This window comes from Galeopterus variegatus, unplaced genomic scaffold, assembly GCF_000696425.1.
Source record: "Galeopterus variegatus unplaced genomic scaffold, G_variegatus-3.0.2 Scaffold1670, whole genome shotgun sequence".
Taxonomy (NCBI): Eukaryota; Metazoa; Chordata; class Mammalia; order Dermoptera; family Cynocephalidae; genus Galeopterus; species Galeopterus variegatus.
This window is the reverse complement of record NW_007727781.1, coordinates 105,628-130,896: the sequence shown is the minus strand read 5'-3', so window position 1 is coordinate 130,896 and position 25,269 is coordinate 105,628. Positions and strand designations below refer to the sequence as shown.

At 43.3% G+C, this 25,269-nt stretch overlaps 1 protein-coding gene across 1 annotated transcript in view; it reads left to right on the top strand.

The window, feature by feature from the left end:
• Positions 1 to 24,858, top strand: part of SORL1 (sortilin-related receptor, L(DLR class) A repeats containing) — a 177,767-nt gene extending 152,909 nt beyond the window's left edge. Inside the window, exons 38-48 of the mRNA XM_008578357.1 lie at positions 339 to 411; positions 3,248 to 3,330; positions 4,580 to 4,676; positions 6,686 to 6,870; positions 10,273 to 10,392; positions 11,436 to 11,600; positions 13,011 to 13,185; positions 14,105 to 14,211; positions 16,629 to 16,821; positions 19,072 to 19,284; positions 20,673 to 24,858. Coding sequence (XP_008576579.1) covers positions 339 to 411; positions 3,248 to 3,330; positions 4,580 to 4,676; positions 6,686 to 6,870; positions 10,273 to 10,392; positions 11,436 to 11,600; positions 13,011 to 13,185; positions 14,105 to 14,211; positions 16,629 to 16,821; positions 19,072 to 19,284; positions 20,673 to 20,740 — 1,479 coding nt within the window. The 3' untranslated portion in view covers positions 20,741 to 24,858. The remainder of the gene's footprint in view (positions 1 to 338; positions 412 to 3,247; positions 3,331 to 4,579; positions 4,677 to 6,685; positions 6,871 to 10,272; positions 10,393 to 11,435; positions 11,601 to 13,010; positions 13,186 to 14,104; positions 14,212 to 16,628; positions 16,822 to 19,071; positions 19,285 to 20,672) is intronic.
• Positions 24,859 to 25,269: the final 411 nt, after the last annotated feature.

Here is a 25,269-nt window from a genome sequence, read left to right as displayed (position 1 = left end):
CTGATACGGGTTCCTCAATGCCCCTTTTTTATATTTATGTGTACATGTGTTCTGTGGACACACACACTCACCCTTGCCCTTTAAAAGAACCTCAACATCTGGCAATTGAGAAATTTAACAGTCGTAGGACTAATATAATTCCCTTTACCCACGCCTCTTCCCTTTGTCTCTTTCCCCTCTTATTTCAGTTGCTGGTGCCTCTGAATAGCCTAGATCACTGTGTATATAATTTTTTCCACCCTCGTTGCTAAAAGTCTCACTCTTTTGGCTCATTCAGAATTCTTGCTGTATGGTGTATTGCCTTTATTTCATACTAATTCACACTCTGATTTGAAAAGGTGGCTGCGGTGACTAGTCGTGGAATAGGAAACTGGAGCGATTCTAAATCGATTACCACCATAAAAGGAAAAGGTAAATGATTCCAGCATTTGCAGATTTAGAGAAGGTAGAAACCCTTTGGAAAGAACTTTAAACATAACTGGAAAATGGAGAAGCATAGAATAGGAAACTTCACACAACTTCCTTCTCTCCAGCAGACACACATTTCTGGATATCTCCACAGTGCTTTAGATACAAAGTCTTTGGGTGACTGTTGAGTATATTCCTCCTCCTAGAATTGAGCATTCCTTATAATGCACACGCACAAAGGGATTTCCAGCCACCATGTCCCTCCCTTTTGTAAGCATGCACAATATCTAAAACAGAAGTCCCTCCTTTTCACTAAAGATGAAGATGATTTTGTGCATGCTCATTTGTGGTGTTTTTAAAGCACCAGGCTGACACTTGGTATTTCTCCCAGTGGCTCCAACAAACTGTGTAGGTGGTTGTTTCTAGTGCTGGAGGAGATATTAGTAAGGACTGATGGTTTGCCAAGGGCTGGGCACTCTGGAATATTCACTGCTTTGCATGTATCAGCTCATCTAATTGAACACTCAGAACAACTACAAGAACAGATAAGGAACTGGAAAGAGGTTTGTCACTTGCCCCAAACCACACAATCAGTAGTGACAGAGCTGGGACTGGATCCCTGTCTGCCTGACTCCCAAACCTGTGCTCTTAACCACTGTGTCACACGCTTCCCTCTGGGCTGAGATGCACATGGCCCTCTGGACTGCCCTGCCTGCAGGGGGTGGCTGGCTCGACGTCTTGCATGTGTGCCTCACGAGGGCAGAGAGCTGCTGTTTTTCTCCACTCTATTGCTGGCATTTAGGAGGAACTAAGGAAATAGTCAATGAATGAGCAAATTGAAGCAGTTAAAATGAAGGGTTCTGGTACACTTTGGGAGATAGATTGCATCGCATCTTCCTGAGTGGTTTTCCTGATCTTAGCCTTGGCACTGGAGGACTTCATTACTGAACTCATGGATAGTAGAATCAGAAGAGCAATGTGGCATGGAACGTGAATAGGGTATTTTACTTCAACCTGAGCCCGTGAGAAAGAGGCTCTGGGTCATGGAGAGTCACTGTCTGGTCACCTCTAAAATCTGCAGTCATTGAGATCAGGGCAGGAAGTAGCCAAGCTTAGTCCCACCAGTCTGTCTTCAAGGCAGGGTGCTTGCAGGTATTAGAAAAAGCGTGCTGAATTCACACTCCCCTAGAGTTTTTTTTTGTTTTATCATTTCTCTGTACAAAATCAGGGTCAAAACATACTGACCATACATACCAAGAAGGGATGGTGGAACGTCAACAAAAAACATGTACCTTGAATTCCGTAGGCACTGGTTACACCTGCATTTGAAAATCTCAGGGGGTGGTTGCTTCTCTTAAACCTCTGTGATTTTGATGAATCTCAGCTACTGACGTATGTTTGGCTAGGGAAGTACAGGAGCCTACTGTGTGCTGCATTAGAAAGTATTTGTTGTGAAGTGTCTGTGACCTGGTATCATAAAGACATAGGAAGATGAAGGACAAAGTAGTGTCAGCTGGAGGCACCAGGTTAATTAGTGAATGTAGTGGGTTAATAATAGCAATGAGAAAGGCCTCCATTCATTGAGCACTTCTCGTGTGCTAAGCACCGTGCTGTTTGTTTCGCGTGAATTGATCTCTTATTAATCTGTACGTAGCCTGTGAGATAAGTATTCTTATCCTCATTTTGTAGCCGAGGAAAGTGGGGTTTGGAGAGGATTGTGACCTGTCCCCAGTCGCCATGGTTATGATTCAGGTCAGCTTTTCTGTAGCACCCGTGCTGTTTTACTCTTGAGTTGGCTGCCTGAAGCGTCTAATTTATTGTGTTTTCCTCAAGCCTGGTTTTATTACATGATCATCTGGAGGGACTCCTCCAGATTTTGACACATCTCTTTTGTCACCAGATCTTATCCACTCCTTTGAGTCTCTCTTGCCTTTCATGTATAAGGGGCATATATGCTGAGAGTCTAATATACAAGTTGTCACTTAAATAGCATCTTCTAGATAATATTTATCCCATTGAGCACTTTGAGATTAAAGTAGGCTAAGCACTGTCAACTTTCAGCCTGTGGGCAGACCTTCAGAAATGTCCAGCATGATGCTCCTCGGTTGAACTGAGAGGAGTGTTTTCTCCTGCCACTCTCTCCTTGCCCCCTTGACACAGCTTGAGGTCCAGGCTTTTTGAGAACACCAGTTGCTTACTGGTTCTCTGTTCTGCTGTAAGTGAGACTTCATTGGAAAGGGAGAGAAAGGGAATGTTAGTAGACAGCTAGGCACTGTACATACATTGTTTTAGTTAACTTTCACAGCTCTGTGAAGTGTAGATAATATCTTTAGGCTCAGTGAAGATAAGTAACTTGCCCCAGGTTGCACAGCTGTTAAGTGTCAGGACAGGAATTTTGAACTCAGGTTGGCCAGACTCCAGCCACCACGTTCTTGCCGTTTTGCCACGCGTACATTTACAGTTTATAATTTATCATCCTGTTGTCAGCCTTCAAAAAAGGACTTGACACCTTTAAAGATGGCACTCATGGTGATCCCTGCACCTTTGAAAACCAGGCTGCAGCTGGGCTGTGTGGGGACATTTACAAAATGAAACTTTTCTGCTTGACCTGGTTGCCAGGCTAGCTGATTGAGCCAAGATAGTTGTGTGTTCACCAGGCAACTGTGGACCCAACTTCGGCTTCTGGAAAACAGTAGGAAAGAGATGAGTGAAAACATCCAAAGAAATACCCTTTCTTCTCTGGCTGAACGATTGCTTTGTTGAGTTGAAAACTGTTAAGTCCTGCCTTCCTCACTTTTCATCATGTGGTTTTTCTTTTTGAATTCCTTTTTGTTTTCAGTGATTCCACCACCAGATATCCACATCGACAGCTATGATGAAAATTCTCTCAGCTTTACCCTGACCATGGATAGTGATATCAAGGTAATGTGGAAATTTCAGACGAGCAGTTGGGTGGGGCTTTACTTTGTATGGGAACTGATAGGACATAGTAGAATAAGATTAAGAAAAACCAATGACTTGATCTAGTGAAGATAAAATACCAGGACTAGGTTGGTTCCTTCCCCCATGAAGAACAACTTGAGTCTTCATGTGTAATTATTCTGCCTCAGCCTGGTGCCTTTTTTTCTTTAACCATATAATTAAATGGTTCATAGCTACAGTGTAAATAAAGAGTTGGTGTTAACAGAATATGTATGCCCTGTAATTTTCAGCTTTATTGGATTTCCTGGTGCTAAACGCTAATGCAGAGGTTCCCACAGCGGGAGAGCAACCTTCTTGTGAGAGAGTCGGATACCTGGGAAGCATATCTACCTTATATACACTTATATCCACCCGATACCCTCCTCTTCCAGCACCACCATCCCCTCTGCTTGGCCCACCTGCATAGGCTGACTTCCCCATAGTTACCTGTGTCCATGTGGTTTCTCAAGCTGAGATCCACTTTCCAGAATGTTCTTTCTTGTTTATCTTTTTCTCCTCACATACTCCGCATCCACAAAGGTGTGGTGGGACAAACAGCCTTCAGAGTCCTTGTGCCATTTACTTCACTACAATACAGTATCATGCCCATGGCTTCAGAGAGGGTGGATACGAGCAAGGCCTCATATGGTTCTTGTCTACAGGCTTTGGTCTTGAAAACATTTTAATTTTGTTTTTTTGTCCCATATTTAAAGATCTTTAGATCAAATCCTTCTGTGAGCTCAGGTTTTGGAAAAGGTAGTCTTTCCCGGTGTGTGGATGTATTATTCCGGTTAGACAATGAAATCTAACCAACACCCCATCGTGCTGACCTTTTGGCCTTGGCTGCAAGGGCAACCTGAGCTAAGATTTTTTCCTTGATTACTATAGCCTAATTATCTTTTCAGTTTTTCTTCTTTCTGTCTTTATTAATTGGTTCTTGTCCTTTAATTCTGCATTTATTCTTTCGTTTCATTGAATTTATATTTTATATTATAAATGGTCTCATGTTTGTTTTTAGAAGTAGGTAGAGTACAACGATTAAAAATGGTAGCACAACTAGAATGTGCTTAAATCAGAAGAAACAACCCATCCATTGTCTGAAATGTGATACCTAGAGAAACAATAGAAAAGAGGTGCATTTTTAACCCTGTCTTTTGTATTTGGAGTGCCCTATGGCTGTTCATGGAACATGTTTCTTGGTTCTCGGCAGGTGAATGGCTACGTGGTGAACATTTTCTGGACATTTGACACCCACAAACAAGAGAAGAAAACTTTGAACTTCCGAGGGAGCATATTGTCACACAAAGGTAACACCTTGGAGCCTGACGCCTTCCTGATGTTGTGAGCTTGTGCCTGAGAAGGGGAGGGTGGGTCTTCTCTGGAGGCCATTCTATGTAGACAGGTTCTCCTCTATTGAGGACACTATAAATGTGCTCCTGACTCTAGGTAGAGGGATTCAGTGGGTGGCTCCTCAAGCTCCCTACTAACCTGACGACCTTTAATGGAAGTTAGAGGCCAAAAGGAGGAAAAACTGTGAAGAGGCCAGATTAAGTCTCTGCAGATGATTTTTGAATTCCAAAAGAAAGAGCTCCTAGATTTGGCTACCCGTCTGTTTTCTAGCCTGGCTCATGCCTCTTTTGCTGGTGAAAGATAGCACAAGGCCTGGTGTGTGATTGGCATTCAGTAAATATTCGTTAACAGAATGAATGGACAAACTGAGGGAGGAAGTGGTCCATCCCTCTTACATCTGTGGAAATAGCGAGCCTCAACTAAAATTCTTATATCTGAAAATGGGCTTCAGGACAGATTTTAATTTATTTCTAAGACAAAACCTTCAATGGCAAAAGCTGCCTGTGAATGTTGAGAATGACATGGAAACTTCCTCCTTTGCCCTTCTTCTAGCCTGTTTGCAAAGTACCTCAATTCAATCGTGTTTTCATTCATCCTTGTTACAGTCTTATGAATGGAAACTACAAGTGTTCTATTATCATCTTTTTCTTTTTTTGAGATTGAAAGTTAAGTAATTTATCCAAGGAGGTTGTGCAAGAAGAGTAAAAATAGCGTTGAGCCCCTACTGTGTGCAGGCATTTATCTAGGCATTCTATGCGTGTTATTTTTATAACCCCAATAGTAATTCTGCGAGGCAGCCTCATTTTACAGAGGAGAAACTGAAATTCAGAGAGAACTCCCTCAGGAGGTGGCTGAGACAGGGTGGGAACCCACATCTTTCTAATTCTAAAGCCTGTGATCTCATTGCCTCAATGTCTCACCAACAGAAATCAGCAGAGTCAGGAACAGAAGTCTTATTAGCAGTTGCCTGAAATACATTAAGGGCTAGCTCAATGCTAGGCATCATGTCAAGCACTTTATAAGCATTTTCTTTTTTAATCCCTGCAACTGCCAGCTGCTGTCAGTGCTGTGTACTTTTCTCCATCTTACAAACAAGGAGATAGACTTAGAGAGTTTAAATAGTTTACCCAAGGATATACAATCACCAACAGAGTCAGGCCTTGGGACCCCACTTCTTCTGATTCCAGAGGCTGTCCTCTCAGCATTTCCTTCCTTTTGTTCACTTTTATTTTAGTCTCTTAATTAGAAAAGGGGGTACATGGTTATTTCAGAAAGTGTAGAAAACTAAAAAAGTATAATAAAAATTTAAATTGTCTGTAATTCCACTTTTACATTTCTGGTGTCTCCTAATATATTTTTCTGTGCATTGATCTCTTTATATCTTTTTTATAAAATCAGGATAATGCTGCATGTAGTTTTGAATTCTGCCCTTTTCTCTTAACATAAACTTGTGAGAGTTTTCCAGTATCCTTAAATGTTCTTTGAAATAACATTTAGTGGCTGCAGACTACCTCATGGAATGCAAATCATTTAATTATCACCCTGTCGCTGGATGATTAGATTATGTACAGGTTTTTCTGCTGTAACAAACGCCTTGATGGGTATCCTTGTTACACACATTTTTGAGTCCCTCTCTGATTTCATGGGATAACTAGATTGAAGGGTATGATTTTCAAAGCTTTTGTTACACAAGGCCAAATGGCTGTCCAGGATTGTTGTGTCAATTTATATACGAAGATGGTCAGCTTTAAGAGAAACTACCCGATTCCCATGAGAAGCACTACATGTAGTAGTCATCAGTAAATAAATGTTGAATGAATCTGTAAACTAATGAAAGTCCTGTAATATGTGGGACTCACTTAAATTGAGAGATTGGTTTAAAAAAAAATAGCGTGTATATCTCAATACACAAGTTCTTGACTAATACCCCAGTGTCCTCATAGCATCTCCTTGCCCGTTTTCACAGTTGGCAATCTGACTGCTCATACGTCCTATGAGATTTCTGCCTGGGCCAAGACTGACTTGGGAGACAGTCCCCTGGCATTTGAGCATGTCATGACCAGAGGGGTTCGCCCACCCGCTCCTAGCCTCAAAGCCAAGGCTATCAATCAGACTGCAGTGGAGTGCACGTGGACTGGCCCCAGGAATGTGGTAAGTCTGCCAGAATGACCGTCACAAGGCGAGTATGAGCCCTCCCCTGCCGCTAGGCTACCGGACAGCCCCACAGCTTTCTCTGTGTTGCTGCCTCTTCCTTTCTCATCCCAAACACAAGATACCCTCAGGTCAATTCAAAAGGATTACTTTCGGAGGCACCTGACATCCCTGGCCCAGCATCTGAGATAGCACCCCGTGCCGTTTGTTGTTTAGACCTCGCATGTGTATTGGGTGGCGTATTCCTGTGCTTGGGCTCTCTCACCTAGGCTTGTGGACTTGGTGAGGAGTCAGCAGCAATGACAATGAGTATTGCATCTAAGTACCTCGTCTCTATCTCCTCCTGCCCTTTCCCATCTTGCGTGATGCCCCTGCCCCCATCGAAGTACCTTGTCCCCACAGATTGCCTTCTTAGACCAGTCCTCCCAAACACCACCGCCCCCCAACCCCATTTATTCCAGCATCCCTGCCACATTTGTATTCAGGTCTTTTTCTTTTGTTTTTGTATATGCATCATGATTCACTGTGATTAGAATCATGCTTCATTTTGAATCAGGGTTTTTACTTCCTACCCCTTCCCAGTGTGCACCTTCCTTTGCTTTTATATCTGCCTTCCCAGGGTCTTGGCACATTGCCTCCCCTCTTGACTCTGTACCTTGGCTCACGCTCCTTTTCCTCTCTGGAGTCCTTCCCTTCTTCTGCTGTGTAAGCATATCCTACTCCCTTCTATTTGATGTCTTTCCCTTATTAACCCCCAAAATATTTATAGTTGACACATATAGCATAATGTTTCATTCCGTAAGTCTTTATCCTGTTTGATATTTTATGTCTCTCTTATCTCCCTAACTAGTTTGTAAGTTCCTTGATGGGAAGGATTGTTTTCTGGGTTTTCCAAATGGAAAAGCAGATAGAATTAAATCTATAATCGGGCCTTAGTCAATCTTTATGATTGATGAGTGGAGGAACCAGCCTATGAGTTGTCTTCTGGGTACCTCCAGTGTGCATTTGGTGTAGGGCTGATTCTCGGGGAAATAACCAAGGTTTGCAAGTAATTGTCATGTAAGATCAGCAGTGAAGAAGGGAAGATTTACTAAGCACCCACTGTGTACCGGGAACAAGGCAAACCCTTTAAACACATTCTCACTCTTAATACTTTCATCAGTTCTCTGGGGTAAATATTCCCATTTTGCCAATGAGGAGACTAAAGCTCAGAGAGGCTAAGAAATTTGTCAGAGTTGGTGCTATCGTAAGCAGTAGAGTGAGTTTGAGCTCAGGTCTGGCCAGTTTCACAGCCTCTGCTCTTCTCCTGCCTAGAACCCAATGCTGAGGCAGGGACAGCGATAAAAAGTCCCCAGCCATCCCCTGGACTCCCTTATACTTTTAGGTAGACCCTACTCACAAAGGGACCTTTCTCTAGATTATATACCCAACTCAGAGCATGACCCCCTTGTCATACCCAGCTGTCTTACCAGAGCAGGGCATAGGATACAGATCACTGGAAGGTCCCTTGATTTTAGGATCTCTAATTATGTGCACATTGGAGGAGTAGCCTTGCTGTGCCTCATCCTGGCTCATGCTCTGGTGACACTCATCACAGCCTTCAGAGGTGAGAGATCAAATGGGGCTACCTGCAGGAAGCTCTCACTTTGCTCCTCCTCAGTCACCGAGGATGCTGGCAGTGCTCCTGTGGTTTCCCTCTCCACCGCAAGAACTGCCATCATCTCTGTCTTCTCCTCACTGTTGTTGCCTTGGCATCAGGTTCTAGGGATGGCAAAAGAGCAGAGGCTGTGAAATTAGCTGGACCTTGCTCACGCTCAGTCTACTGCTTATTAGAGTGTCAACTTTGGCAAGTTGCTTCTCATACCGTGGCTCCCGTGGCTCTGTGGACCCTTTCCTGTTGACAGCCACCGCACCTGTGGCAGCCACAGGCTCTATCCCCAGTGAGATGGTCCCGCTTCTGAGTTCTGAGCCCCCATTCTGGCCACATCTGCCATCTTGTGCTTTATGGCCCTCTCAGTCCCCTATTCCTATTCCATTTGCATTTACTTTCTGACTCCTTTGAGTCCCTAACTCTTCCCTTCCCACCTCCTCCTGGTTTATCACCCTCTCGGGCCTCCCTTCCTCTTCCCCATCTGTGCTGTCCCCTCTGCAGTCTTCTGGCTGCTGAGCACACTGCTGTGTGAGACTTGGAAATCCCTTTGCCTGTTCCTGATCAGTTCCCTGTCCACTCACATGGCTCCTCCAGACTCATGTGGTTCTCGTCAGGGTCCTGTCTTGCCTGCTCTTTCACGCTTGCAGAAAATTCTCTTTGATTCTTACAGAGGAATCTTCCTCAGCTCTTACCCTCTCATTATAAACTCCCTCAGCTTCCACACCCTGCTGTAACCTTTGTCAAATTCCCACTTCCCTGCTCCAGACCCCCTCAGTTTCCCACTTGTAGCAGTTAGGATTAGGAATGGCTGCATATAACAGAGAAACTGAAACTAACAGTGGCTTTAAATAGTTTACCTCCCCATTAACAGAAGTTTGAGTTTAGCAGTCTAGGGCTTCCGCCACAGCAGCAGGGTTTAATCTGGGACCTAGGCTCTGCCGTCTCCAGCCTGGAGCATCAGTCTTCAAGGTCACCTCCTGGTTGAGGAGGACTCCTGGGGCTACAGCTATGACCTGTATTCTAGCCAGCAGGAGGGCAGGAAGACTGGCTCGTCCCTGTATTGTTATGAGCTCTCCTAGAGCTTCCCACCTAACACTTCACATGTCATTAGCCTCTGGAACCTTGTCACATGGCATCTCCACACCTCCAGGGAGATGGGAAGTATAGACTTTTTCCCAGGTATCAATTCTCGTGAAGAACGAGGGTTCTACTAAGGAAGAAAGGGAGCGTGGGTATGTCCTGTGCAGCTAGCAGTATCTGCCCTCCTTCCCTCCTTCCAAACACTGCTGGAGGTTTTCACACCCACTCTGTAAGCTCCCATGGCTTCTCACCCCGCTCAGCACATGCACTCAGCTTCTCACTTCCATGCTGCACAATGGTAGAATGCCATTCACTCTTTGGTAAGCCTCCTTTTTTCTCTGGCTCATTGTGCAGTCTTCTAATGTAGCATCTAACTCTCTCTGTCTGCAACCTTTTATTGATAATTATGTCTCTTTTAATTCTCCGCCCATCTCTTCTCAAGAATGAGCTCTTTGAGGACAGAGTCCACGTCATATCTGCCTTTGTAGGCGCACATGCAGTGCCCAGCCTGGGTGCCATCCCTGTGAATGTCTAAGTGTAAAAAATGTTGAATGAAGACTTCTCTCTGTTTCTTGGAAGCAGTTAAATTAGGGTCTTAAATTAGGGATTTTCAGAAAATGAGGTTATTGGCCTTTCAGCTGATGTCCTTTTCCATCCCCTGCTTTTACCAGGTTTATGGCATTTTCTATGCTACATCCTTTCTTGACCTCTATCGTAACCCGAAGAACGTGACTACTGCTCTCCACAACAAAACAGTTATCGTCAGTAAGGATGAGCAGTATTTGTTTCTGGTAAGTTTCCCATACCAGAGAGTCAAGAAGAGTTTCTATTTTTTGAGAGCTCAACACAGGACCTGGGGAGTGGGATACCTGGATTCCAGGATCAATGTATGTGACAGGAAGAAATTTCTTCTTCATAAGCACCAAGTTCTTGTTTGAAACACAGAATGAACAGCTGCTTAATCAACTGTAGCTCTGTTATGGAGGACTGATGACTTGGCCAGTGGGTCACACAGGTACAGATAAGTCAAAAGCTGTCTTCAGATTCCACTTTTAGGAATTTAGCCCACATACTTTTACATGCATGCCAAGATATATGGGAAAAGACGTTGGAACATTATTACTTGTGATAGCAAAAGATTTGAAGCAACAAAATGTCTGTCAAAAGAAGACTGGTTAGGGCCCGCCCCGTGGCGCACTCGGGAGAGTGCGGCGCTCGGGTGCGCAGCGACTCTCCCGCCACGGGTTTGGATCCTATATAGGGATGGCTGGTTCGCTCACTGGCTGAGCGTGGTGCAGGCGACACCAAGCCAAGGGTTGCGATCCCCTTACTGGCCACAAAAAAGACACACACACACACACAAAAAGAAGACTGGTTAAAAATATTATGGCTTATGCATGCAGTGGAATACAGGACAACCATTTGAAAGAGGTACAGCACCTCTAAATGTACTGATATGGAAAAATCTCTAAGTTGTATCCTTAAGTGAAAGAAGCCAAGAGCATGAAAATATGTATACTGTATTCTCAGTTCTGTAAAAGTATTTAAGAAAAATAGGCTACACAGACATGCATATATATGTATGTATTTATACACAGACATATATCTGTGCTTATATATGCCTAGGATATTTCTGTAAGGAAACACAAAAACCTGTTACCAGTGGTACCTCATGGAAAATGATCTGGGGTAGGTGGGGAATTATTTTACATCTTTTGTACTAATTGAATTTTAATTGTGTGTGTGTGTATCACTATTTTATTAAAAAAATAGTTTAGTAAAGATCACATAAGCCCTCATGATATCTTTTTCCTATGCATGTCTTGGGCTCTAGGTCCGCGTGGTGGTACCCTACCAAGGGCCGTCCTCCGACTATGTTGTAGTGAAGATGATCCCAGACAGCAGGCTTCCACCCCGTCATCTGCATGTGGTTCATACAGACAAAACCTCAGCTGTCATCAAGTGGGAATCACCATACGACTCTCCTGACCAGGACTTGGTGAGTGGGCTGGGCATCCAGGCTGCCTTGCTTATTCTTAGCGTGGTTGGGTGGAAGTGTGCAATAATGGGGCAGGGAACACAGGCCTAGTGGTTGGAACTCAGCAGGAGGTCTGTCCCCCACTTCTGTCTGGCCAAAGATGGGGTCCTTACAGGTACCTTATTAGGTACCTCTTGTTCATTGGCACTTCCCCATGATTTTCAGCTGCTGTTAGTTTGTTTCTCCTTCTGTGCTGCTCATATTCCCTTCTCTGACCCTCTAAAACAGCAGTCAGCAAGCAAAGGCCTACAGGCCAAATCTGGCCCATTGCCTGTTTTTTAAAATAAAGTTTTATCGGAATCAAGCCACACCCATTTGTTTACATAGGATCTATGACTGCTTTCATGCTACAAACTACAGAGTTGAGTAGTTGTGGTGGAGACCATCTGGCCCTCAGAATCTAACCTATTTACTGTCTGCACTCATAAAGTTTTTTGATCTCTCCTCTAAAAGAAAGGGCATCAATCCTAGAAAAAAATCTCCCATTTTTCCTTCCTCTGGGCTGTTTTTACATCTGCCTTCTCTTCACTCCCCTCCATCCCTGGGGTTGTTAGTTTTCAATACTTGATTGCTAAGACTCCTCTTGACTCAACTTCTTCCTGATGTTTCAGTTTCCTGTACTTTCTACATGTCTCTTTATTTCTCTCTTGCCTCCATATTCATAAGAAGCAAACTGGGAAAAAGCAAGTAGAGCGTTTGGTCCTTTAGAGCTAGGACTGAGCACTTGCATTTATTCTCACTCCACTGACAACACTCATAAACTCTTGAGGTGGTGGAGATATAGGAGGTGAATACTGAATCTGGATGTTCTTGCTTGTTCCAACCTCCCTGCTGATGCCACAATAAATGCAGCTTTCTCTAGAGTTTTTTCTTTTGTTCTGTTTTTATTTTTTATTTTTTTTGTCTTTTGTCTTTTTCCGTGTCCGGCAACGGATCGCAACCCTCAGTGTTGCCCCCGTACCGGACCGGGGACCGGCAACGGGATCGCAACCCTCGGTGTTGCCCCCGCGCCTCGCTCAGCCAGTGAGTGGGAACCGGTCTGCATGTGGGATCCGAACCCTCGGGCGGGAGCGCCGCCGCGCTTCCCAAGCAACGCACTATCCAGTGCGCCACCGGGCCGGCCCCTTATTCTGTTTTTAAATCTAGTTGATTATTCTATGCACAATTCTGTGAGTGAATACTCATTGTATGATTGGACCTGGCCACTCCAAAGGCTTTCCAAAAAACAGAATCAGACTTTGGTGCTCAAAATACTGTTGTTGTGGGTCACAGCCACTGAGATACTTTTGTTACATTGTCCACTGTTGCACTACAAAGAATGAAAAGTGCCAAGTTTCTGATTACCATTCAGGTCTTCTTTTTTTGCCCTAGTTTTATGCAATTGCAGTTAAAGATCTAATAAGAAAGATTGACAGGAGCTACAAAGTAAAATCCCGCAACAGTACTGTGGAATACACCCTTAACAAGTTGGAACCCGGAGGGAAGTACCATGTCATCGTCCAACTGGGGAACATGAGCAAAGAATCCAGTATAAAAATTACCACAGGTAAGCAGCAGAGAGATGAGAGGCCTTCTTGCCCAGCCAAGCGCCCACAGTGCTGCTAGACCTCTGGACCTGGACTTTCTATTAGAAATAGCACAGGAAGTACAAACACTGCCCATTGGTGTTCATGCTGGGCCAGAGCAGCACAGGGGTTCCAGGATCTGGGCTGCAGAGTGGTGGCCAGGGCATGGTGGGCTCGGGAGGGGCTGGCATTTTCTAGATTCTCTAAGTCTTTTTTTCACTCTCCTCTCCCCTAGCTTGTTTTGACAGTACTAGGGGAGAAGAGGAAAAATGCCCAAGAGGGTTAGGATATAAAATTGATATTTTACCACTGAGGCCAAGCACTGCATCTGAGGACCTAGACTGAAGTCATAGTGGTTGGCTGTGTCAATCTGACATTTAGAAATGGAAGGGGACCAATAACTGCACAGTAGGTTACAGGGCAGTCAGGCTCAAGTTCAGAAAGCAAGGAATAAGCTCAGTTACTGGAACAGCAGCAGACAGTATCAGCAGTTTATGTAATGGAGGCTCAACCTGTTTAGGCTGATAGTGTGAGCAGTGGGCCTGGACCATACACCCTGTCATTCCAGGGCCCTGTCTTCAGGGCCTCCTTATCATGTTCCATCCTTTCCATGACACTCCCCATCCCACCCCAACCCACCTCACTTTTTTTTGTCCTTTGGTCCAAGAGCTATTAAATTATATACTGTCCAAATTTCTTGGCTTAAAGGTCTTAAAAGAGATGCTCATTAAAGAGCATGTACCGTGCACTAGGCTCTGTACTAAGCAGTATATGGGTTTTATTTTGTCCTTAGCCCAGCCCCCCAAGGCTAGCAATATTTAATCTCTCTTTGATAGACAGTAAAGCAGAGGTTCAAATATATATCCACTAACTGCATCCTATCTCATCTTTAATTTTCAGTTTCGTTATCAGCGCCTGATGCCTTAAAAATCATAACAGAAAATGACCACATTCTTCTATTTTGGAAAAGTCTAGCTTTAAAGGAAAAGCAGTTTAATGAAAGCAGGGTAAGTTCCTCATTCCCAATGACTTTCGAAATCTAATTGAAACGCTATTTTAGAGATGAGCTCATTAACAGCATGCTGGCATAGATAGAGTAAAAAAAAGAAAGAAACAAAGAATAGGGGAAGTGAACTTGAGAATTAAAGAACCATTTTCTGTGGGATTGCTAATTAGTGAAATGTTTATACTGCCCATTAAAGATGAGGATCTCTGCACTAAGCACTTTTCAGTCCTGAACTTGTCTTCCCCTAAAGCAAGGGAGACAGGCTGGGCCCTTGCTGTGCTTCCTGGAGCTGGACTGGGGCTCAGCGGCAGAACCAAGAGCTCCAGCTTTCCTAGACTCTCCGAGGGCCAGGCTGTGGCTTCAGCACCGGGGCGCTGAGCTGTGCTCTCACCATCCCTGGTGTCTCATCACTTTCTTTCCAGAGAAATTAGAGGGAGCAGGAAGTCCTTGAGATACTCTGCTGGCTTACGAAAAACACTTTTGTTTTGCTATTGGCAGGCCAATGCTGTATTCACTGCAGGAGACATGGGAAGGAGAGCAAGACCTGGGAGTAGATTTTCCACCCACGGGTGGAGGACAGATTCTTAAGTGGAGCTGGGTTGGCCCCAGTGGCAGCAGAGCAATAGCTCAGTAGGAACTTGATGGGTCAGCCGTGGCTGTGGGAGGTGCAATGCAGGCAAAGAGCCCAAGAGCTCTTGGTGGCCCTGGTATAATTCCAGGAGCAGAGTTAAGTTAAAATTTCAAAATTCTCACAGCTCTCATAGCTATGGCATATAAATAGTTAATATTCTTAAATATCAAGAAAGCTTTCAATGAATTCAAAACAGAAATAGTCTGGTTTTGAAAAAGATACAGGTAACGAAGTGAAAAATTCCAGCAGCAGTTAGCGAAAGGAAAAAGGTTCAATTTCATGAGTAACCTAAACAACAAAGATGCGGCACTTTCATGTTAAATTGGCAAAGATTTACAGAGGAGAGTATTACCATTATAGGTAACAGTTGGGGAAATAAGCACTCTGGGAATGTAAATTGTTTCAACCTTCTGCAATGCTCTTTGGTGATATGCATCAAAAATGTTGCAAGTGTTCACACCTTTCTATCCAGCAGTTCTAGGATTTTATGGAAACCATGTGCATAAAGAATTTCTGTACAGCTTCTATGGTAGCAGCAAAGAGGAAATGACCTAAATGCCCAACAGATGAAGACTGATTAAATAAATTATGGGTGGGTGGTGTTTGTGTCATTTAAATTATTTTCCTTACACCTTTACGAATTTTACAAATTTCCTACACCAAATATGTATTAGGTAGAAAATAATAATTGCTAGTTTATAAAAAAGAATGCAGGGATGGGATTTCAGGCAGGAATCAGGAAGCCCAGTTTGGCAGCCCATTGCCATCAGGGGATCCTTCCTGGATGGCAGAAACCCAGCTTGAAGCGGGGTGGGGTTGCAGGTCAGTATTCCCTTCCTAGTGGAGGATTCTGTCATAGGCACAGCATGGCTTCCCTCTTTCCCCCCGACTTGGAGTTCAGAGAATAGACAGGTCAATGGAATGGACACCAACAGTCCATGGTTATGCATTGGGTCTAATATGTGGATAGAGGTAAGGGATAGAGTCTTTTTTGGGGGGTGGTGAGGAGTATTGGCAGCTTTGACACTGGAATACTTGGAGATCAGTAGAGAAGTCCGTTAGTCAATCCTAATCCCAGCCAGCATGCTGGGTTGGGGCTGTCCCAAGGGTGACTTTTCCCAGCACAGGAGTCCAGAACTCTTCCTGAGACAGTCTAACTAGGAAGATTATTTTATCTTCTCCTCCAGTGAGTAGGGATCTGAGCCTTCTGAAGCACTTCTTATTTCAAGGCCAGGTTGGCCAGGGGCTGAGATCAACTTAGGAGCTAGAAAGCTAGCAGACAGGAAGTGAGCTGGCAGTGGTGTTCCTGCATGTGTTCAAAGAGAGACATCCTGTCTTTTCTAATTGCAAGTTCCCTTTTCTTACCCTATTGCTGGAATCCTCTGTGACCAGGATTTATTATTCGTCAGATCCCATTACAGCAAGCAATTGCTGAATTGTCCAGATTCTTTGTGGCATTTAATATTGCTTGAGACAAGCGGACTGCTGACTGGAACTTTGAGTGTGTATTTGTTATAGTGGCTTTCCTTATGGCCACACTTTTCATTTCCCTGATGCAGCTCATAAGTGGGCATGGTAGTCATTTGAGACATTGGGGATGGGAAAATTCCCATTTTCTGAATCCACTCTCTCAATGCTAACGTAAAAAGAACTAGTGAGAAACCCGAAGTGTGTTAGCATCTATAAAAGCTGGCCATAAGTAGCTCACATAAAGTTGGAACCAGTCATAGAAGCCATCAGCTTCCTTATTCAACTTCCTCAGCAGTCTCTCATGTGTTTGTCTTCAGGGCTACGAAATACACATGTTTGACAGTGCCATGAATATCACAGCTTACCTTGGGAATACTACTGACAATTTCTTTAAAATTTCCAACCTGAAGATGGGTCATAATTACACGTTCACTGTCCAAGCAAGATGCCTTTTTGGTAGCCAGATCTGTGGGGAGCCTGCTGTCCTGCTGTATGATGAACTGGGTTCTGGTAAGTTGCTCCTGCTGCCGGTTTCTGGGGAAAGAGCAAGAATGCAGTATGGTTTGATGAACGTATGTCCTTTAAAACACATTTAAAAGATTCAGCTCAAAAGAAAATCATTGATGTATCAATTTAATCAGGTACTGATTTATTTAACAAAAACTTCCTGAGCCAGGCATGGTGCGAGGAGCTGGGATTTTAAAGTGTTTGTATTCTCAATGCAGAGTGTAAGAAAGGGAAAGTTTTGCTTAAAAAGGGGTCTTCTATTTGGGAAACACTAGATTAACAACAGTCTTGTTTGTTTTTTGTAGGACTTCTCAGAGCCTCTAGCTGCTAATCATACCCTGTGATTCTCCAAGTCAGTAGATCATCTCTTCATGGAGGAACTGATTTTACTGATTTTACAGCCCTCCCCTTCATCTTAGCAGTCACCCTCAGATCAGGACCTGAATTTGGCCTGGGCTCTCTGACCTCTGAACACTCATAATTATCAGTATTAGGACATCTGGTGGTAGAGCAGAGGACCCTTCCATTTACACAGAAAGTCTGCTTATATTGTAGTAGTTTGGCCAGGATTTCAACAAATGTTTTGCCACTTGTCTTTTTAGTTGCATTTACTTTTTGTTCTAGGAACTAACCAATGCTGAAGCCAAAATCTCGTGTTGGGGTTCTCATGTGTTCTGCCACATAGTACAGTACTTCCTGGGGTGTGATCTAGTGGAAAACTTATCCTTGGCACTCCTCTGAAAGAGGGAGACATTGCCTGCCCCCTACTTTTGGAGAATCATAGCATGTTAGAGGTTCTGAGAAGGTCCTACCAAAAAAAAAAAAAAAGCAAAACTCTTGTTAACCCAGTGTTTCCTAAATAAAGCCCCATTTTAAAGCAAAAACCCATTAGCAACCTGTGAAATAAACTTTGGGGAAAACAGTTGTAAGGACCCCCTACCAGCTACGTTTATGAAAGCAAGACAGTAGGCAGAAGGACTCTCTCAGTTAGACCCCATGGCCTGCTTCTTGCCCCCTGACGTTCACCTTCCCCTTGGAAGTGAGAGTTCACTCATCCCCCTGGCTTCCTCTTAACTGCTTCAGCTGAGAGCATTCCCTTAATTTACCACTGCACGGTTGGGATAGGTTGGGACACATTAAATGAGATTTTGCTAGACTTTTTTCTGGCAAGGAAATAATAAAATGTAGATACAGACATGAATGTTGGGTTGTTAGATTATGCTTGCAAGAAATGGCTGTGCTCTGGCTCATTTTTATGAGTACCCTGTCAGGATGAGTCCCGGGTAGCTGCAGGGCTCTCTGCATGAGGCAGAGGCCTTGCCTGTGACACCTCCCCCCACCCTGGGGACAGCCCAAGTCTATCATGGAGGTTCCTCACGGAGACCTTGACCAGGGAAAGTTCACTCTGCTTCCTTTGCTAAAAACTGACTCCTAAGTTCCATTTTCCTGCCTTAAGTTCAGACTTTCCCCAGGATTTTAAACATGAAAAGTCCACCACCCCTTTTCAAGGAGACCAGCCCCTCCCTCAGGGTGGTGGTGGGAGATGGCTTTGCCCTAGGGCCCTAGTGGTACAAATCTATCAGTAAATCATCAAAAAGCCAGTAGTATTTAAGACAGTGGGAAAGGGGAATCATTGTTAGGTTATAGACACCTAAATGGCTTTGCAAAGAGCTTTAAAAAATGTTAAATGCATATGGAAAGGTTGTTTCTCTCTCTCTCTTTTTTTACTTAAGTAAAAAAACCTCATAAAACTTCATGAGCTGTTAAGTCAGTACTGTAGTAAAGGAATCTCATTTGTATCACTTAATGGAGCTTCAGGTAATTGCAGTTCAGAGTGACTTTGGTGCCAAGTAGGGGGAAATAATTGCAATCTTGTTAATTAGTGGTCTGATTTCACATCCTCTTATGTAAGGCAAGCAAGTGGTCTTAAGTAATAATGCTAATGAAATCAGTGTTGATACCCCAACAAAGGTCTCCTTTCCAAGAGATTATCTAAATAACCAACAAGGCAGTGATTAGGAGTCTAATGTAATTACCGTATTTGCATGCACAAGGCCCATGGTCTGTCGGCTCATGGCAAGTAGTCGGGTAATACTCCAGCATCATGCACGTGCAGGACTGTGTCACACCAGACTGGCAGTTTGCGTAGCTGTCGCTGACTCCTAGCTTGATGGGTGGGACCTTGAGGAGTTGCCTGGTTCATTCTCCTGCCCTCAGGTGGGAGGCTTATTGGTGGGAATCTTGCCTTGGCAGGTGGAGATGCGTCAGCAGTTCAGGCTGCCAGGTCTACTGATGTTGCTGCCGTGGTGGTGCCCATCTTGTTCCTGATACTGCTGAGCCTGGGGGTCGGGTTTGCCATCCTGTACACAAAGCACAGGAGACTGCAGAGCAGCTTCACTGCTTTTGCCAACAGCCATTACAGCTCCAGGCTGGGGTCAGCCATCTTCTCCTCGGGCGATGATCTGGGTAAGCGGGGCAGGGAAGTTGGTTCTACCTCCCAGGCAGACCCCCACAAAGCCAATGACTTGATTAGGACGTACTTATCTTCAGCTCATCTTTTGATATGAGTGGAGTCATTCATTAGCCAGTGATTTCACTGCTTTGAGTTAAGCCAGTCGGGGCCCTTAGCTTTTAAATTGCTCCTAAAATAAAATACTGTGTTCTTTTCAATAGTGTCGTTCTGGCCTGGAACAGGGAGCAGCTTTGTGGGAGAACTGGTAGCAGCTTGCCTTGTATGGGAAGGATAGACAGGTCCTGGGCTTTGGGGACTCCCAGAGTGTCACAAAATTCCCAAGAATTTCCAGCCCCTCTCTCATCCTTCACTGACCTGGCAGTCTGACATCGCTGGAGATCCTAGTCAAGATAAAAAGTGACGCCTTCCCGATTGGCTTCTATCAAAAGACACCCTTTCCATCTTGCTGTATCTCTTTCCAATTGGCAGTGTAACCTCACTGGCCATTCTTTTATCTATTGATAACACATAGCATGGAGAAAAGAAGGAAATATCCCTTTTTGAAGTTTTTGTCTGCTGAAATTCCTAAACACTAATAGAGCTAGTAGCCCACTTAGTATACTAAAGTGAGTGTGTTAAAGGCTTCCTCAAACTCAGACTGCCAAATGTGCGTGTACATGTTTATTTTTTCTGTAAACTAGTTATGATTATTTTTCTTTGTTTATAAAGATATTTATTCTCATTCACTGATCATATAATATTAGCTCTGCTCCCTTTCCTTCTCAGTTTCCTTGCCTAATAAGCAATTATCTGGACTGCCCGGCATGAATAGGGTGGCTTCTTTGCTTCTGCTATTGGGGCAAAAGGAATCGATCCATTATGGTGCCACACAGTAATCACTGAATGCAGATCGGCATTTAGTTGCCCAGGATTATACCAGGGGACACAAGGGGATGGCCATTAGTCTGGGAAGCTGTCCTCAAAATGCTTGAACCCCTCCAAGATCCTCTTCCTCAGAGCAGATTGAGTTCAGAAGGGACGGCAAACACCAAAGTTCACTGTGCTAATGTAGGTGGAGATAACTCAAACTGGGGAACCCCCATAACCCATGTAGCTTTGGGAGAGGTAATGAGATTCTCCATCCTAAAGGCGTTCCTTATTTGGCTAAGTTCAAGCTACCAGTAAATAAGCTTGGTCATTCGTTGATGGGGAAAGGTGGTCCAAGGGGTGGCAGAGGGAAGCTGGACTAGGGCTCAGAGCTCATTATTGTGCCTGGCTGGCTGTTGGTTGACTTCTCTAGCTGGAGGATGGGATAAGGTTGCAGGGGTGGACAGAGCAGTGGGGTGTAGGGTCCAGGGAAAGTGTGCTGGAACTCACCAAGGCCTGACTGTTTTGTCTTTAGGGGAGGATGACGAAGACGCTCCTATGATAACTGGATTTTCAGATGACGTCCCCATGGTGATTGCCTGAAAGAGCTTTCCTCACTAGAAACCAAATGGTGTAAATATTTTATTTGATAAAGATAGTTGATGGTTTATTTTAAAAGATGCACTTTGAGTTGCAATATGTTATTTTTATATGGGCCAAAAACAAAAACAAAAAAAAGGAAAGAAAGGAATGAATAAACTTTGTAGTAATCAACTGTGAACTTCAAACCAGGTTGATTTTAGTAACCAAACTGCTTTGATTTGACATTAATGTAGTCTTACAGGGCTGTGCTTGCTGGGCATGCTTTTAAGTCTGTGAGATAATTTTGGTTCAGTAAATTGGCCATTCTTTTTATTTTTCTAAGACACAGAAATGTATTTAATAAAAACTTCAAGAGAGAGTGATGGGTGGAATCCCTTCTCCTTGAAAGTATACTTAAATTTTAAATTTTGTTTGGATTTAGTTTATATAAAAGTGTTGGGGTATGTTATGGGGGAAGGTTCTCTTTTGTTATTTTGTTAATTTATTGGGACTCTGTACAAGGCCAGGCTGTAGTAGTCATCTGACACCACGTGGGTGATGAGTCCCTCACCCATAGGGTTGGGGGAGGGGGAACAGAGCATTTTTGTTGTCATTCCGGAAGCAATCCATTTTTATTCACTCGTGTGTCACATAATGGTCTTTGGCAGGAGAGAACACTGAGTCATTGCTGGATTTAAGTTAAACAGAGCTGCAGCCTGGGAAGCCCTGCAAGCCAACAGCTTCCTCTCTTATATTAATTGATGGAATTTTACTATATATGCCTCTGTACAAAGTGTAGCTTTGGAAGCTACAAAATGATAACACTGCTTTATTATACACTGGTATCATTGTCATTGCAAATAATTACTCTGGTTGTGGCAGAGTTCTAGATCTGTGCCGTAATAGATAGACTGGCAAATACAGTATGTAATTTTTCCATTTTCCATTTTTTTTTTTGTTTTTACTTACCAGTGAAGAATCTCAAATGTAAAATCCTGTATTTCGGTTGAGGTGGCTACTTATTCTTCTTAAAAATCCATACTGATATATGCAGTCATTTTGAATTGGGTCAGTGCCTTCACTTTTTTTTTTTTTTTCTTTTCTCCGATATCCCTCGCTCATATCCCGACCCAATCTAAAGAAAAAGTGCTATTCACTCTCACGGAGGTAGAGGAGATCTAAAAATTCAAGACCACTTAATTCAGTTAACATTAGCAGCAACACTAGAGTTTGTTCATTTATTTTCTCTGTAAAACAAGCTGTGCTTTTATTCTTCTGACTTTAAAATGCCACTTCTGTATTCAAATCATGGCCACTTGATAGTTATGTAGAATTCATTGTGGACTGATGCCCACCCTTTAGACTTAGTGTTGTAGGCACCAATGTCTAACATTATTGTGATTTGTACTGTATGAACCTCACTGGAAAGTTTCCTCCCAGTTGAGAAGCAGTGAGCACTGGGAATATTCCAAAGTCATGCCTCTGAATATGTGTCCTTTATATGCGAGCTTTGTAAAACCCCATCTCTCCTTAGATGCAATGCATCACCTTCTCACAAGTGTTTGATTTCTTTTAACCAAAAGTATCATTCTTGGGTGATAATATAGTTTCATTACCTAGGGATTGTTTGGAAAACAAAGAGCCAATTAAATTTTTTAGTAAAAAAATGTTTATTTATATGTATATTTTAGATGAGTATTTTAAACTGTAGACATTTAGTATGCCATGTGGGTAGGATTCTATTTCATTTTAACAAGTGGTGGTAATAATGAGCCTTCTTCCAGCATATTTTCATTTCTTTCCTATCATTCTCCATTTTTATTTTCTTAAAGACTGGAATTTCTTTGGCTTTATCTTGTCTTGCCTTGGAGTTTTGTTCAAACCTCTAAGCCCCACCACCTCCCCATTAATAAGCTCTTTAAGTAGCTGAAAGATTAGCAATCTGGTGGGAGGCAAGTCATTTCATTGAACCACTAGAAAGTGTATTTTCTTCTCTTTCTTTTCTGCCAACTTTGTGGTGGCATTTGTAAAAGCTGATATGAAAGTCTCTGAGACGGTATTTTCAACTATTCCGTAGGCAAGCCTTTTTACAGAGCATATGTCTCCAGTTGGCAACTTGAGATATTTGCGAGCATCCAGTTCTAGTTACCAGTGCCTCCTGATGCTTCGTGCACAGTACTGTATAGACTGGCCATTACCCCTCTCCTTGGAAAATGCCACTGTGCTGTTTGAAAAAAAAAAGCAGCCTTTTAGGGCTAGAGTATTTTATATAAACAGAGGAGCTAAGTTCCTGAAGACTAAGCTAGATAGATGCAGCTATGTGTAAATTGTATATTTTTATGAACTTTTGAAGCACACACTCCTATTTCCCTCTGTATAGCTTTGTGGGGTTTTGATGTATATATCTTGTCTGTAAGAGTGCAGAGGTTGGAGAGACAATAGGAAATGAAAACAAATACTACATGCAGCCTTTGAAGGTGACCAGATAACTGCTTTACTGTGACCACCTGGAGCCCCTGGTTACTTGTGAAGAAGGGGCTTTTGTACCTTGTTGGAGATGCCGCCTCAAAAGTTCACACAGTGCAGGGAAAAGGTTTTATTCTCTCCTAGAGTACATTAGAATGTCAGATGCTTGCATCCATGTGGACCACAATGGGCCAGCAAAATTATCTGGCAGGCAGGGAGATCATGGATGAGTTTTCTCTGGAAGCTGATTTTGCTCCTTGATGTATTGAATGCCCCTAAGCTTTATGAGACACAGGTCCATGTGGGTAAAATGACAAAGAGTAGAGTTCTACAGAGGATTGCAGGGAGAGGCCATTTCTATGCAAACCTGTTTGCAGACAGGTGAGAAGCTCCAGTAACTACTGGCTGCCCTGGCAAGCTGGGTAAATAGTTACAATGCTGGGTAACTGGTTGAAACTGCTGACTTTTGGAAAAGTGATTCTGGGGTTCCATCTCTGGTAGTATCACCAGGGATATTTGGGTGGGATGGATGGGAGACGCACAGCTGCGTGTTCTCTCCCCCATCATGTGTGGCCCACTAGATGAAGCTAACTGAACTATTTAGGGAATATAACCCTTCTCAAAGCAGTAGCCATGTGGTGGGGGGTTGGGGGAGGGGGAGGATGAAGCTGGAGAGAGCAGTGAAATGGTGAGCTTCTTATAGATAAGCACCCACTTCTCCTCGGAGAATCCTGCCAGTAGTCACTCCATCTAGTAAGACTTTATTTCCAGGACCTCCTAAAGGGTAAAACCCCATCCTGTCAGGTTTGGTTGCTCCCTTTCTCACTAAGGGGGTTATGGTGAATCCCTGAGAATTCTCTTCCTTCAACAGAGAGTTGGGGGGTACCTCAGAGGAGGGATTCTGAGATATAACCAAACTGAATAGCACCCCCATTTTGATTTTAGGAATTGACTCTAAAACTCTGTGCAGAATCTTCACTTGTGTTGGGATTGTATCTTGACATTCCTATTATGTTATTTTTCTTAACTGGAGTGTGTGCTACCTTTCAGGTACAATTTTTGTGTAATAAAAGCCAGTGCATTAAGTTTATATAGACTACTTTCTATGCAAGACTGAGATATGGAATACATAGCAAGAGATATGTACACAGACAATAAGTATGTTTTCAGAAGAGGAACCACCACTGAACATGGGTTGAGGGAGGATAGGTTGTATACATTTCTGCCACTAATTTCGAGCAGCCATATTATGAATTAAATCATCAGAGCCAAGTAATAACCCAAGAATGGTATTAGTTTCATGTGTAATAGCTCAAATGGAATAAACATGAATGCTGAAGTGAAACATTATCCTCAGATATTCCATGTCACTTCTCATTTAAAGACTCTTGTTATGAATCATTAGAAACTTTAGGCAAAATCTAAAGTATCTGCAGCAAAACGAAGGCCTATTCTGCTCTTATTTAAAGTGAAACACTGTATACTTGTTTCTCTCCAAAGTGAAATTAGGTATTTATAATTTCAATTGCCTTGATAAGTTTCCAAGTCACTGATTTCTGCTGAAGATTTTACTATATTGTTGCACAATTTTAAGATAATTTTTGTCTCAATGTCAACTTTTTTCACTGAATAAAAATTTAACTGGGTTAAGAAAGCACCCATTTGAAAACCCACTCTCTCCATGTGTCTCGAGTTGTTCTTTTGAGTGCAGTAAACATGGCTAACGCAATCTCTGAGCGCCATTTGATTTGTCTGTTTTAAAAGAGTGCTTATTTCACAGATGAGAGAACACGAAGACCTGGAATGATTTTGTTATTAACAAGCTGGTCTCAGACGGTGGATCCTTGAAGAACACGACGTCTTTGTGTTGGCTGAGGAGTGGGGAGATGTCGTGTGGCTGTTTTGAAGTAAATAGAGTTATTCTGTAGGGATGATGGCTGTAGTGGCTCCCTTGAAGCTCTAACTGTATTTTCTAAGAGACTGTTTGCTAAGAAGGCAGTTTTCACACGTAGGAGGAGGGAGCAGAGCACTATAGATGGGCGGGTCTGAGAGCACAGCCGAGTCTTGCAAAGATGCTGCCCTTC